The sequence below is a fragment of the Babylonia areolata genome, chromosome 8 (genome assembly GCF_041734735.1).
Source record: "Babylonia areolata isolate BAREFJ2019XMU chromosome 8, ASM4173473v1, whole genome shotgun sequence".
Lineage (NCBI taxonomy): Eukaryota > Metazoa > Mollusca > Gastropoda > Neogastropoda > Buccinidae > Babylonia > Babylonia areolata.
Genome location: NC_134883.1, coordinates 48,669,050 through 48,682,185, shown reverse-complemented (window position 1 = coordinate 48,682,185; position 13,136 = coordinate 48,669,050). Strand labels below are relative to the sequence as shown.

General features: G+C 47.7%; 1 protein-coding gene across 10 annotated transcripts in view; it reads left to right on the top strand.

The window, feature by feature from the left end:
- Nucleotides 1-13,136, top strand: part of LOC143284898 (membrane-associated guanylate kinase, WW and PDZ domain-containing protein 1-like) — a 155,594-nt gene that overhangs the window by 130,266 nt on the left and 12,192 nt on the right. For 9 of the 10 annotated variants that reach the window (XM_076592028.1, XM_076592025.1, XM_076592027.1 and 6 more), the window contains 5 exons: nt 1,099-1,230; nt 4,374-4,421; nt 9,626-9,793; nt 11,626-11,660; nt 12,478-12,581. In XM_076592028.1, coding sequence (XP_076448143.1) covers nt 1,099-1,230; nt 4,374-4,421; nt 9,626-9,793; nt 11,626-11,660; nt 12,478-12,581 — 487 coding nt within the window. The remainder of the gene's footprint in view (nt 1-1,098; nt 1,231-4,373; nt 4,422-9,625; nt 9,794-11,625; nt 11,661-12,477; nt 12,582-13,136) is intronic. The other variant, XM_076592029.1, reaches the window with a different exon arrangement.

Here is a 13,136-nt window from a genome sequence, read left to right as displayed (position 1 = left end):
CCTCCCTGCTTTCAATAAATTGCAAAAATTAAAAACTGATTTCAAGTGCAAATTTCCCTTTGAAATGATCTGATTGTGAAGATGACCAAATTTCAGGCATTCCAGAATAAAATGAAACTCATCTCCAATTATGCCCATTGCAGTTATGATAAATATGTGATTCATGTGGAATATCATTACGTCTACCAGACTTGATAGGAAATTAATGACTGCTACACCTGAACTGAATTGATGATAAGATGTAACAAATTAGGTTAAGGTTTAAGATTGCATCGCTGAAACTTACCATATTCACTGTTTCTGGGGCTTGGAATCGGAAGGCAAGGCCCACTACTCTCCTTCTGCCACTTAAACTTCCCCCAACTGAAGTCGGGCATCCATTCACTTCTGGGTTGAGTGAGGAGAATTACAGTGTATTTCCCAAGGACACCAGACTGGGCAGAAATCACTGGTGAACACCGGATCACAAGTCTAAACACCCACCTGATTCTGCAACAGCGCCTTTCAGTTTCAGATGAATATTAAGATGGGCGCAATAGCTGAGTGGTTAAAGCGTTGGACTGTCAATCTGAGGGTTCCGGGTTCGAATCACGGTGACGGCGCCTGGTGGGTAAAGGGTGGAGATTTTTACGATCTCCCAGGTCAACATATGTGCAGACCTGCTAGTGCCTGAACCCCCTTCGTGTGTATATGCAAGCAGAAGATCAAATACGCACGTTAAAGATCCTGTAATCCATGTCAGCGTTCGGTGGGTTATGGAAACAAGAACATACCCAGCATGCACACCCCTGAAAACGGAGTATGGCTGCCTACATGGCAGGGTAAAAACGGTCATACATGTAAAAGCCCACTCGTGTGCATACGAGTGAACGCAGAAGAAGAAGATGAATATTAAGAATATATTTTACTCTTCCAAAACAGTTATTAAAGTTTCTGTAAAACAAGCCTTTATTTGCCTTGCTTTCAGACGTGACAGCCACCACCAGCCAGGAACAGAAATGACACGTCGCTGTCATGTACATTGAACGCATATATTCCTCCTCTGAAATGTCTTGTAGTTTTGATGAAATTAATATATGTGTATCACCATGCTTTCAGACGTAACGGCCACTAGCCAAGGGGTGACGTACCCCTACGAGGTGACGGTGTCGCGGCGGGAGACAGAAGGGTTTGGTTTTGTTATTATTTCCTCCGTCACCAAGTCGGGCTCCACCCTAGGTGAGTTCATAGGTACGTACCGCCCACCGGGGGCCCTTTCTTCTTCTTCACTCTTGTTGTGTAGTGGTCATGCTGCATGCCTCGTCCTCTGCCTGTACTCCGCAGGGGACGTTCATCTTGGGGCACACCAGTGCCAGGTGGTGGTGGGTTTTTTTTTTTGTGTGTGTGTGTGTTTTGTTTTGCCTTTTTTAATTCTTAATCATGTACCTTAAGAAATGTCCAGAGTGTGTATATGTTAACACTTTGCACCCTCCCTCAGTACAGGTGCACTGCAGTTTTCAGTGGACCAGCCCATCAACAAGCAGAGTGTTTCATCAAAGCCACACATCATACACATAACACACAACCACACCTTCAGAAACATGCACAGTCCTCTTGAAAACACCAGCAAACAATTGTAGAGACTAAAGCCAACATGCTAAAATCACCAAGTGAGAATACAGCTGATTGAGAAAGCAAAACTGAATGGGGCTCACTCCAGCACAGAAACATCCGTACTCATTCCAAGGGCAGCACCCAGGTGTTGAGGAATAAACCAGTGCTTGAGGTGTTGAGGAATAAACCAGTACTTGAGGTGTTGAGGAATAAATCAGTACTTGAGGTGTTGAGGAATAAATCAGTACTTGAGGTGTTGAGGAATAAACCAGTACTTGGGGTGTTGAGGAATAAACTAGTACTTGAGGTGTTGAGGAATAAACCAGTACTTGGGGTGTTGAGGAATAAATCAGTACTTGAGGTGTTGAGGAATAAACCAGTGTTTGAGGTGTTGAGGAATAAACCAGTACTTGGGGTGTTGAGGAATAAACCAGTACTTGGGGTGGTGTTGAGGAATAAACCAGTACTTGAGGTGTTGAGGAATAAACCAGTACTTGAGGTGTTGAGGATTAAATCAGTACTTGAGGTGTTGAGGATTAAATCAGTACTTGGGGTACAAAGTGTTAAACTAGAATGGACAAATGAATGTGCTTCTTGTAAGTTATCGGTGAAGGTGATGATGATGATGATGTCTGGGTTGATTAGGAGAATAGACACGTATCTGGGTTTCATGTAGTCCTTTACTTGACAAGGTTCCAGCAGTAGGTGTTTCTCCTTGCTGGGCTTTTTGGCTCTTCCCCAGAAGTTGCTTGGGTCCAGTTCATTTCCAGGAAGAAATGTTAGTGTAATGTACAAAGTCTGTAAGCTTGACGTGGAATGGACAAGAGAGAATCTGTCATCACACTGATGTGATTTCGATCTGTGTTAACAAATGTGATCAGTGTATATTTTGTCTTGCTACCTATGAGTATGAGCAGCAGTGTTGACCCGTGCCTGAGTGCATGTGGGATTTTTTTTTTAATGTATTTATCTATTACTTATTCACCCTTTTTTTTTTTTCTCAAGGCCTTACTAAGTGCGTTGGGTTACGCTGCTGGTCAGGCATCTGCTTGGCAGATGTGGTGTAGTGTATTTGGATTTGTCCGAACGCAGTGACGCCTCCTTGAGCTACTGAAACTGAAACTGTCCAGGAAATAAAAGGACAATTCATCTTTTTTTTCTGTGGATGATAAACAACACTGAATGCACTGCACATGCGTACATACAGACACACACCTTTTCCTCAACACTTCATCCCTACCTGTCTCACTGTGGCATGTCTGTCTCTCTGTCTCTGTCTCTCTCTCTCTTCTCTCTCTCTCTCTCTGTCTCCCTGTCTCTCGCTCTGCATGTTCAATGTAAAATGTGCATGTTTGTGTACCTGGTGTTCAGGGCTGGGCTGCATAACTTCCGTAAGTTAAGTTTGCTTAGCATTAAGAAATTTCAACGCTAAATGTTTCCATAGACTTTGGATGGAAAATCTTCATACCACCAGGCTAACGTGACATCGCCGAGAACGCTTGTGCAACCCAGTCCTGGATTTGTGCACTGTCTCTCCCTCCAAACCCTTACTGTGGGGAGAGGGGGGGTAGAGGCGGGGTGTGTGGAGGTAGGGTGGGTTGTGAATGTCAGGTGAGAGTGGGAAGGGAATGGTAGAGAGTTCCACATCTGACAACCACCAGTCACGCAGGGTACGGGGAGTGCGTAGAAGAGAAGAGAGGAAGAATTAACAGAAAAGTCGGCTGTCATGGTGCAGGTAATGTTGTATTGCATTCTATTGATTACTTTTTGTCACAACAGATCTGTGTGTGTGAAATTTTGGCTTTCTCCTGAAGGAGAGCGAATTATCACAGTGCAGCACCACCTTTTTTTTTTTTTTCTCCAATCTACAGATGTATTTACTTTGATTTTCCATCAAAATAGATTTTTCTACAGAGTTTTTCCTGGGGCATCCCTTTCATTCTGATGGGTTCTTTGTGCATGCTGCACATCCCAGGACATTGGTTTATTGTCTCATCTGAATGACTAGCACCAACACCACCACTCAAGGTCTTGTGGAGAGTGGAGAGGGATTCAAAACCCTGGTCCATGTATGAGATTTGAACCAGTGGACACTCACTTCCCAGTTGGCCACATTACCACTGGGCCCCCCCCCCTTCAGTCTAGCCGTCGTGTGGTGTTGCAAGATTCGTAATGTGAGTGTAGCAGGTGCGGTAGACGGCAGGTGTGTGTGACATTGCCTTTACCTGAACCCTGTGGTGAAAAAAAGGAAGATGATGTGGAACTCTTCTTGTGTGGAGGAGGCTGAAGGTTGGGGGGGGGGGGGGGGGATAGCTGTCCTCCTGTATCCATGGTGACCAGCTGTCCCCCAGTATCCAAGGTGACAGAGTGGTGTCAGTGGTGAACGGAGCATGTCTTGACCCTCAAATGGGGAAAGGGGACTGTCCCATAATTAACTGTACACAGTGCAGTCATCTGTGGCTGTGTGTGTTGTTTAGGATATATAAATATGTGTGTGTTGTTCTCTGTGTGTCTGTGAGTGTTGTCTGTGTGTGTGTGTGTGTGTGCGTGCGTATGTGTGTGTGTGTGTGTGTGTGTATGCATCTTTGTTGTACTATGTGTGTGGGTACATCTATGTTGCCCTCTATGTTTGTGTGCGCGTCCAGTGTTTTGTCAGTGCGCCTGTATTGTGTGACGTGAGTGGGGAAAGCTGATGTTTCCCCAGCAGTGTGTTAGTACTGACCGTGATGACTATGGTACAGCCGATGACACTGAACAGGGGCGGGGCGGGGTGATTTCAGATGGGAAGGAAGGCGGCAGGTCAAAGGGCGATGTGTGTCCCTGGATCGGTGAGCACTGGCTGTCATGAGCCTGGCATTGCTTCCCTGGAGTGTAGTGCTTGTCCTCTTAACTTCTGCGGTGTTACTGTGCTGTGCTGTGATGTTGGGCTGTGTGTGTGTGTGTGTATGCGTGTGCACTCACACTCTGCTCAGTGTCGTCATTTGTGTGTATGCGTGTCTGTGGGGGGTCATCGTGACCACTGCCTTATCTCCCCTGTTGATGCCCTGCCTCTTCCCCCCTCCCCACACCCACCTCCCCAGTACCTCTCCTCCCCTCCCCTCTTCTCCCTCTCTCTCTCTCATCCCCCTTTCCTCATTCTCTTCCAGCCCTCCCCTCCCCTCTCCCATCCACTCCTCTCCCTCTCTCTCTCATCCTTCCTTCCTCCCACCCCTCCCCTCTCCCATCCACTCCTCTCCCTCTCTCTCTCATCCTTCCTCCCACCCTCCCCTCTCCCATCCACTCCTCTCCCTCTCTCTCTCATCCTTCCTTCCTCCCTCCCCTCTCCCATCCACTCCTCTCCCTCTCTCTCTCATCCTTCCTTCCTCCCACCCCTCTCCCATCCACTCCTCTCCCTCTCTCTCTCATCCTTCCTCCCACCCTCCCCTCTCCCATCCACTCCTCTCCCTCTCTCTCTCATCCTTCCTTCCTCCCTCCCCTCTCCCATCCACTCCTCTCCCTCTCTCTCTCATCCTTCCTTCCTCCTCCCTCTCCCATCCACTCCTCTCCCTCTCTCATCCTTCCTTCCTCCCACCTCTCCCATCCACTCCTCTCCCTCTCTCTCTCATCCTTCCTCCCACCCCTCCCCTCTCCCATCCACTCCTCTCCCTCTCTCTCTCATCCTTCCTTCCTTCCCTCCCTCCCCTCTCCCATCCACTCCTCTCCCTCTCTCTCTCATCCTTCCTTCCTTCCTTCCACCCCTCCCCTCTCCCATCCACTACTCTCCCTCTCATCCCCCATTCTTCCCACCCCACCCCTATCCCTCCCCTCCACTCCTCTCCCTCTCTCTCTCATCCTTCCTTCCTCCCACCCCTCCCCTCTCCCATCCACTCCTCTCCCTCTCTCTCTCATCCTTCCTTCCTCCCCTCTCCCATCCACTCCTCTCCCTCTCTCTCTCATCCTTCCTCCCACCCCTCCCCTCTCCCATCCACTCCTCTCCCTCTCCCTCTCATCCCCCATTCCTCCCACCCCACCCCTATCCCTCCCCTCCACTCCTCTCCCTCTCTCTCTCTCTCATCCTTCCTTCCTTCCCTCCCCTCTCCCATCCACTCCTCTCCCTCTCTCTCTCATCCTTCCTTCCTTCCACCCCTCCCCTCTCCCATCCACTACTCTCCCTCTCCCTCTCATCCTTCCTTCCTCCCTCCCACCCCTATCCCTCCCCTCCACTCCTCTCCCATTTCCTCTCCCCCCCCCCCTCCCCCATTCCTCTCCTAACCCCACCCCTCTTGTCCCCTGTCCCCCTCCTCCCCTCACCTTTCCTTTTCCTCCACTCTCTTGCTGCAGAGCTGTCAGACCCATGCACCCCCCGCACCCCCTCCCCATCCTCTGGCAGTGTGTGACCTGCGCATGTCATGGTGGTCATGATGTCACATGGTTTTCACAGTGTGCTTCAGTCACTGGACATTGTCGCAAGAGATGTTTTTTGTTTTTTTTAACTGATCGCTGCCATCCATCCATTACCACAGGAGCTTTTCTGTTGTGGCAGTCACCCTGTTTGACAGTGGAGTTGTCTTGTCTCACTGGTTTGTTGTCATGGTGCCCGGAATTAACCACTGTTTGATGCTCACAAAGCTGAAGGACTGCTCATAGGAACCAAAGAAAATTTCTCTTTTCTTCTATCGTGATTGACTCTGTCAGACTCGGCAGTGCCAGCTGCGTCAAGAACCTTGGTGTTGTCCTTGACAACACACTGTCCGTGCAGAAATTTATCAGACCTGTCGCTGTTTCAGCGCATCAGTACTGTTTGGAAATAACTGTCTTCTGATGCCACTTTTAAACTCGCTTTTTATCTCATTCTGTCTGGCCTGGAATACTGTAACTTTCTATTGCCTGCTTCATCCATTCACTCCCATCAGCTCATACAAAACTCTACCACCTGTCTCGTCCTTAGAAAGGAAAGATATGCGCACATCACTCCTTTTGTAATCTGCACATTGGCTCCCTTTCTCACATATCATGAAACACAAGTACTGGCTGTCATAAATGCATGAACAGATCTGCTTCATCCTGGCTGAATTACTGCCTTCTACACACACACCATCTCACTCTCTGCGATCATCAGCTTCAGACCCACTTTGTTTCCATGTGACCAGGTTCAGTCACTCCTCAGTCAGCCACCGCTTTTTCTCTGTATCTGGGCCATACACTTGGGAGAATCTCTGAATGAGCTTTCTTTTTCTCTTGGTCAAGTTCCTGCACTTGCCTTTTTCAAATGTGGCCTTAAATTTACGCTCTTTCCAAAACAGCTGCTCCAACACTTGCCTGTTTCCATCCATAATTTCTCCAGCCTTTTATTCACATGTATTTAAAAGTTTTTCTTTCATCACTCTGGTTCCGAGTTATGCATGCATGTGACAGTTGAGAGTGAAAGCATTCTGGTTTGTCGCTGCTCAAGATTCAGCGCAATATAAATGCATTGATCATTATTATCATCATAGTCGTCCTGTTTCACATTCCAGCAGTATTGTGACAAAGGCCTTTTTCTTTGGAATCACAGTTTACCTGCTTGAGCAAGGGCTTCTTTTGTGGTCACAGTATTTCAGTGTTGTGTGATTGACCATCACTTTTGTTTTGGGCTGATTCATCAATGTGTGTGGCTCCATCACGTTTTGGAAACTGACTTACCACAGAGGTTGTTGTGTAAAAACTGACTTCACATTTTTGCTTGTGTAAAAAAAAAACTGACTTCACAACCATATATGGAAATTGACGGTGGTGTGTGTGTGTGTTGTACAAAGTAACAAGAATTTAGTATCATCACTGACCAGAATGGAGCAATGTGTGCGTGGTGTTGGTGTTGTCAGCCATGTGATGTGTAGGGCACAGTGACCTGGCCACAGCGAGTGATGGCGTGCAGTGTGTGGCATGGGACTAGTGGATGACCCTGGTCAGTAAAGACCTCAGTCAGTCATGTAGAGCTAGTCACTGACTTTGACCCATTGCTGCCTTGGATGGTGACTGACCCTTACAGTGATGGACTGCTATGACTGGATGGCAGAGAATGAGTGCATCACGTTGGTAGTATTTGGGTTGAGCTGGTTTTGGATGGTGAGCACAGAATGAGCAGTCTTCGGCCATGACCCAGCCTTACCCCTCTCCACATGAAGTTTATCTTGTGTGGCCAGGATAGTTGAATTGAGGGAACCATGTCTGACACAATGGCTATATGAGGGTTTGCGTGTCAGCCTGTGTGTGTGTGTGTGTGTGTCAGTAAGGCTGGCCTGTGTATGGGGAGCTGTGGCCATCCATTTCTCCTGTTGGAACTCAACACCAGTCACAGAAAGGGGAGAGCTGATGATGGTGTAGGGGTCTAGCCACACACTGCCTAGTCCTCTCTGTCTTGTCTGATACTCAGAAGAGAACAAGAGGACCGCAGAATACACCGTTCCTTGTATCCTCACCATAGAACCATTCAGGAAGAGAATGTTTTTTGTTAGGAAATGAAGCACATAACCCGAGAGGAGATATTGATATTTGTTCAGCGTGTATTTGTGGATGTGTTGGTGTATCATGGCTGACACTGGTGTCGGACATTCATCACATGGGTCAGGGTGTTTAGGTAGGGGTGGGGTAGGGTGCAGGTGTGTGTTGGCTGTGGGTGTGTCAGTGTGTGTGGGTGTGTCAGGTTATGTAGGTGTGTCATGGGTGTGGATGTCAGGTTGTGTAGGTGTGTCATGGGTGTTGATGTGTCAGGTTGTGTAGGTGTGTTGTGGGTGTGTAATGGCTGTGGATGTGTCAGGCTGTGTAGGTGTGTTGTGGCTGTGGGTGTGTGTGCTGTGTGAGTGGGTGTGCTCTGTCAGTCTGTGTGTGTGTGTGTGTGTGCGCGCGCGCGTGCGTTGTAACAGGGGAGTGTGTTTCTGCGCTGTCATGTTCTCAGGCCTCACCTCCTTGATACCTTCATCTCTCACACACACCACACCAACACTCTGTATCGTTTTGTCCACAGTGGATCATGCCCTGGATGATTTCTGGAGTGTTTCCGTGGGGGATGGAATGGAATTAATAATTGTATTTAGTATAGATGTGTTGGTTTGTGACTTGTCATGGTCAGGGAACGTACATGTTGTCAACTGCATTGTCTTCAGTTAGGAGGAGGATGTGGATACTAGATATGGATATAGGAGTATTGTCATTGCTCTGTCAGCTTCTGTGTTGGTATTGTTGTGTGATAGTGATGGTGTTGATATCGGGGTGTCTGTCACAGTCAGTTTCCTGTCATTGTCTTGCAGATATTGCCTGAGAAATGTCCTCTTTCAAAAGTTTCATGTAACTTTTTCTCTGTATTTTCTTTTGTTGTTTTGTTTTCTTTCTGAATCTTTTCTTTTCTGTCTTCTTATGTTTTCAGCAAAGCCTTCTTTAAACAGTTCATGAATTGCCTGTCTGTCAGACGTTTGGGGGGGTGGGGGTGGGGGGGAATCTGGATAAATGTCTGTCATTCAGCCCCTTTGTCTCTCTCCCTCTGTGCCTCTCTCTCCATCTACCCCCCATCTCCATGTCCATCTCTCTCTCTGTCTCTCCCCCCCCCTCCCCTCTCTCTCTCTGTTCCTAGTTCCCCCACACACACCACACTTGCTCTTAGTGTTGCCGTCATGCAGAATACCATTCCTCAAGAAGGTGCAAAAGGTGTTTGTAGAGACATGTTATAACTACAGTGGCAGACTGTCTTGTGGTGGTGCTCCATGAAACGGTGAGGAGGCTGACGGAATCACACATCACTTGACTTCCAGACAGGGAAAGGCAGACATGGTAGAACTAAACTGAAGTGTTAGTCAAGCTATGAAGTGACGCAGACTGTTCCATGACAGAGAGAGGGGTGTTGGGGAGTGTTGTGAAGTGAAGCAGACTGTTCCATGACAGAGAGAGGGGTGTTGGGGAGTGTTGTGAAGTGAAGCAGACTGTTCCATGACAGAGAGAGGGGTGTTTTGGAAGTGCCGTCAGAGCACAGCAGGAAGGTGTGTTGTGCTGACAGTGCCGTGCTGTGTGATTGACGTGTCAGGTCGCATCATCGAGAACAGCCCGGCAGAGCGATGCGGGCAGCTGCACATTGGGGACCGCATCATGGCGGTGAACGGAGTGGACATCACTCACATGCACCATGAGGACATCGTCAACCTCATCAAGGACTCTGGCTTCTCCGTCGTCCTCACCATTGGTCCTCCCCTCGGTCAGTCCCCTCTCTCTCTCTCTCTCTCTCTCTCTCTCTCTCTCTCTCTCCTCTGCTGTCTTCTCTTCTCTCTCTTAGCTGTCTCCTCTCTCTTATGTGCTGTCTCCTCTCTCTTAGCTGTCTCCTCTCTCTTAGCTGTCTCCTCTCTCTTAGCTGTCTCCTCTCTCTTAGCTATCTTTTCTCTCTTAGCTGTCTCCTCTCTCTTAGCAGTCTTCTCTCTCTTAGCTGTCTCCTCTCTCTTAGCTGTCTCCTCTCTCTTAGCTGTCTTCTCTCCTCTCTCTTAGCTGTCTCCTCTCTCTTAGCTGTCTCCTCTCTCTTAGCTGTCTTCTCTTCTCTCTCTTAGCTGTCTTCTCTTCTCTCTCTTAGCTGTCTCCTCTCTCTTAGCTGTCTTCTCTCTCTTAGCTGTCTTCTCTCTCTTAGCTGTCTTCTCTTCTCTCTCTTAGCTGTCTTCTCTCTCTTAGCTGTCTTCTCTTCTCTCTCTTAGCTGTCTTCTCTCTCTTAGCTGTCTTCTCTTCTCTCTTAGCTGTCTTCTCTTCTCTTCTCTCTTAGCTGTCTTCTCTTCTCTCTTAGCTGTCTTCTCTTCTCTTCTCTCTTAGCTGTCTTCTCTTCTCTCTTAGCTGTCTTCTCTTCTCTTCTCTCTTAGCTGTCTTCTCTTCTCTCTCTTAGCTGTCTTCTCTCTCTTAGCTGTCTTCTCTTCTCTCTTAGCTGTCTTCTCTTCTCTCTCTTAGCTGTCTTTTCTCTCTCTTAGCTGTCTCCTCTCTCTCTTAGCTGTCTCCTCTCTCTTAGCAGTCTTCTCTCTTCTCTCTTAGCTGTCTCCTCTCTTAGCTGTCTCCTCTCTCTTCTCTTAGCTGTCTCTTCTCTCTCTTAGCTGTCTCTTCTCTCTCTTAGCTGTCTCCTCTCTCTCCTAGCTGTCTTCTCTTAGCTGTCTCCTCTCTCTTAGCTGTCTCCTCTCTCTCTCCTAGCTGTCTTCTCTTAGCTGTCTCTTCTCTCTCTTAGCTGTCTCTTCTCTCTTAGCTGTCTCCTCTCTCTTAGCTGTCTTCTCTTCCTTAGCTCCTGTCTCTTAGCTGTCTCCTCTCTCTTAGCTGTCTCCTGTTTCTCTCTCTTCCCTGTGGTCTCCACACACACTCTCTCTCTCTCTCTCTCTCTCTCTCCTCTGTGCTGTGCTGTGCTGTCTGTCTCTTCCAGTCTCACTGCTTGAGACATGGACATCATTTCTGCAGATGTGATTGTGAGTGGTTGTGAATTTGCTAAGATGACTTTTAATGTTATCTGTAACAAATGCACTGCATGAATTATGTTGATGCCCTAACAGGGGTCAAAGGATTATATTTTCTTCATTCATGGTGGGGTTGTTGTTTTGTGTGTGTGTGTGTGATGTGCTGTACACAGTGTTGTGTTAATCTGTACAAAGTGTGGACTTTCTGTTGATGGCTGAATGCTAAGGGATGGTGTGTGATGTGCTGTACACAGTGTTGTGTTAATCTGTACAAAGTGTGGACTTTCTGTTGATGGCTGAATGCTAAGGGATGGTGTGTGATGTGCTGTACACAGTGTTGTGTTAATCTGTACAAAGTGTGGACTTTTATGTTGATGGCTGAATGCTAAGGGATGGCGTGTTATACGCTGTACACAGTGTTGTGTTAATCTGTACAAAGTGTGGACTTTTATGTTGATGGCTGAATGCTAAGGGATGGTGTGTGATGTGCTGTACACGGTGTTATGTTAAAGCGTGGACTTTTCTATTGATGGCTGAATGCTAAGGGATGGTGTGTGATGTGCTGTACACAGTGTTGTGTTGGTCTTTACAAAGCGTGGACTTTTCTTTGGGACAGATGACGCCTCCAGCACCACAAGCACGTCGCAGAGGGTGAGTGAAGCAGCTTGCCTTTTCTTGTTTTCCCTTTGCCTCGCTGCACACCTGTCCACATGAAGTGGCAGTGAGTGTCTGAAGTGGTGGTGAGCACGGGAAGTGGTGGTGAGCACGTGAAGTTGGTGCGAAGTGATTGTGAGCGTAGGAAGTGGTTGTGAGCGTAGGAAGTGGTTGTGAGCACATGAAGCGGTGGTGAGGACGCACACGAAGTGGTTGTGGGCAGATGGAGAGGTTGTGAGCACATAAAGTGGTTGTGAGCATATAAAGTGGTTGTGAGCAGATGGAGAAGTGTGCCCATAGAGTGGTTGTGAGCACATGAAGTGGTTGTGAGCACATGGAGAGGTTGTGTGCATATAAAGTGGTTGTGAGCACATGAAGTGGTTGTGAGCACGTGAGGTGGTTGTGAGCACGTGAGGTGGTCATGAAGTAGTTAAGAGCACATGGAGAGGTTGTGTGCACATAAAGTGGTTGTGAGCACACGAAGTGGTTGTGAGCACGTGAAGTGGTTGCGAGCACGCGAAGTGGTTGCGAGCACGTGAAGTTGCGAGCACATGCAGTGGTTGTGAGCACGCGAAGTGGTTGAGAGCACATGAAGTGGTTGTGAGCACATGAAGTGGTTGTGAGCACATGAAGTGGTCATGAAGTGGTTGTGAGCACACAAAGTGGTTGTGAGCACATGAAGTGGTCATGAAGTGGTTGTGAGCACATGGAGAGGTTGTGTGCACATAAAGTTGTGTGCACATAAAGTGGTTGTGAGCACATGAAGTGGTCATGAAGTGGTTGTGAGCACATGCAGTGGTTGTGTTGTTTTCAGAGTTCCCAGGGCTCCATGGTCAATGCCATGGCCTTCCCTGCAGGCTCCGACTCTGACGGTCAGCGACGGCCTGACCTTTCACCTCATCACCCTGCCTGGGACAGGTCAGTAGTCCTCTGTGTGTGTGTCTGCGTGTAGTTTGTGTGTGTGTGTGTGCCTGTGGTTTGTGTGTGTGTGTGTGTCTGTGTAGTTTGTGTGTGTGTATGTCTGTGGTTTGTGTGTGTGTGTCTGTGGTTTCTGTGTGTGTGTCTGTGGTTTGTGTGTGTGTCTGTGTCTGTGTGTAGTTTGTGTGTGTGTGTCTGTGGTTTGTGTGTGTGTTTGTGTGTCTGTGTGTAGTTTTGTGTGTCTGTGTGTAGTTTGTGTGTGTGTGTGTCTGTGGTTTGTGTCTGTGTGTAGTTTGTGTGTGTCTCTGTGTAGTTTGTGTATGTGTGTGTTTCTGTGTAGTTTGTGTGTGTGTGCTCAGCTTTAGACACAGTGCGTATGAATTGTATATGAATTCACTTCCCTGATAGCCATAAAAGACTATTGGGCCTTTTTTTTTTTTTTTTTTTTTTTTTTTTTTGTGTGTTGTATTTTTAATTTTTCATTGAAGTCCAGTTGTTGACAGATGAATGTTACAACACTAGAGGCAGCTGTGGATTGCAGATAAGTTCACAAAG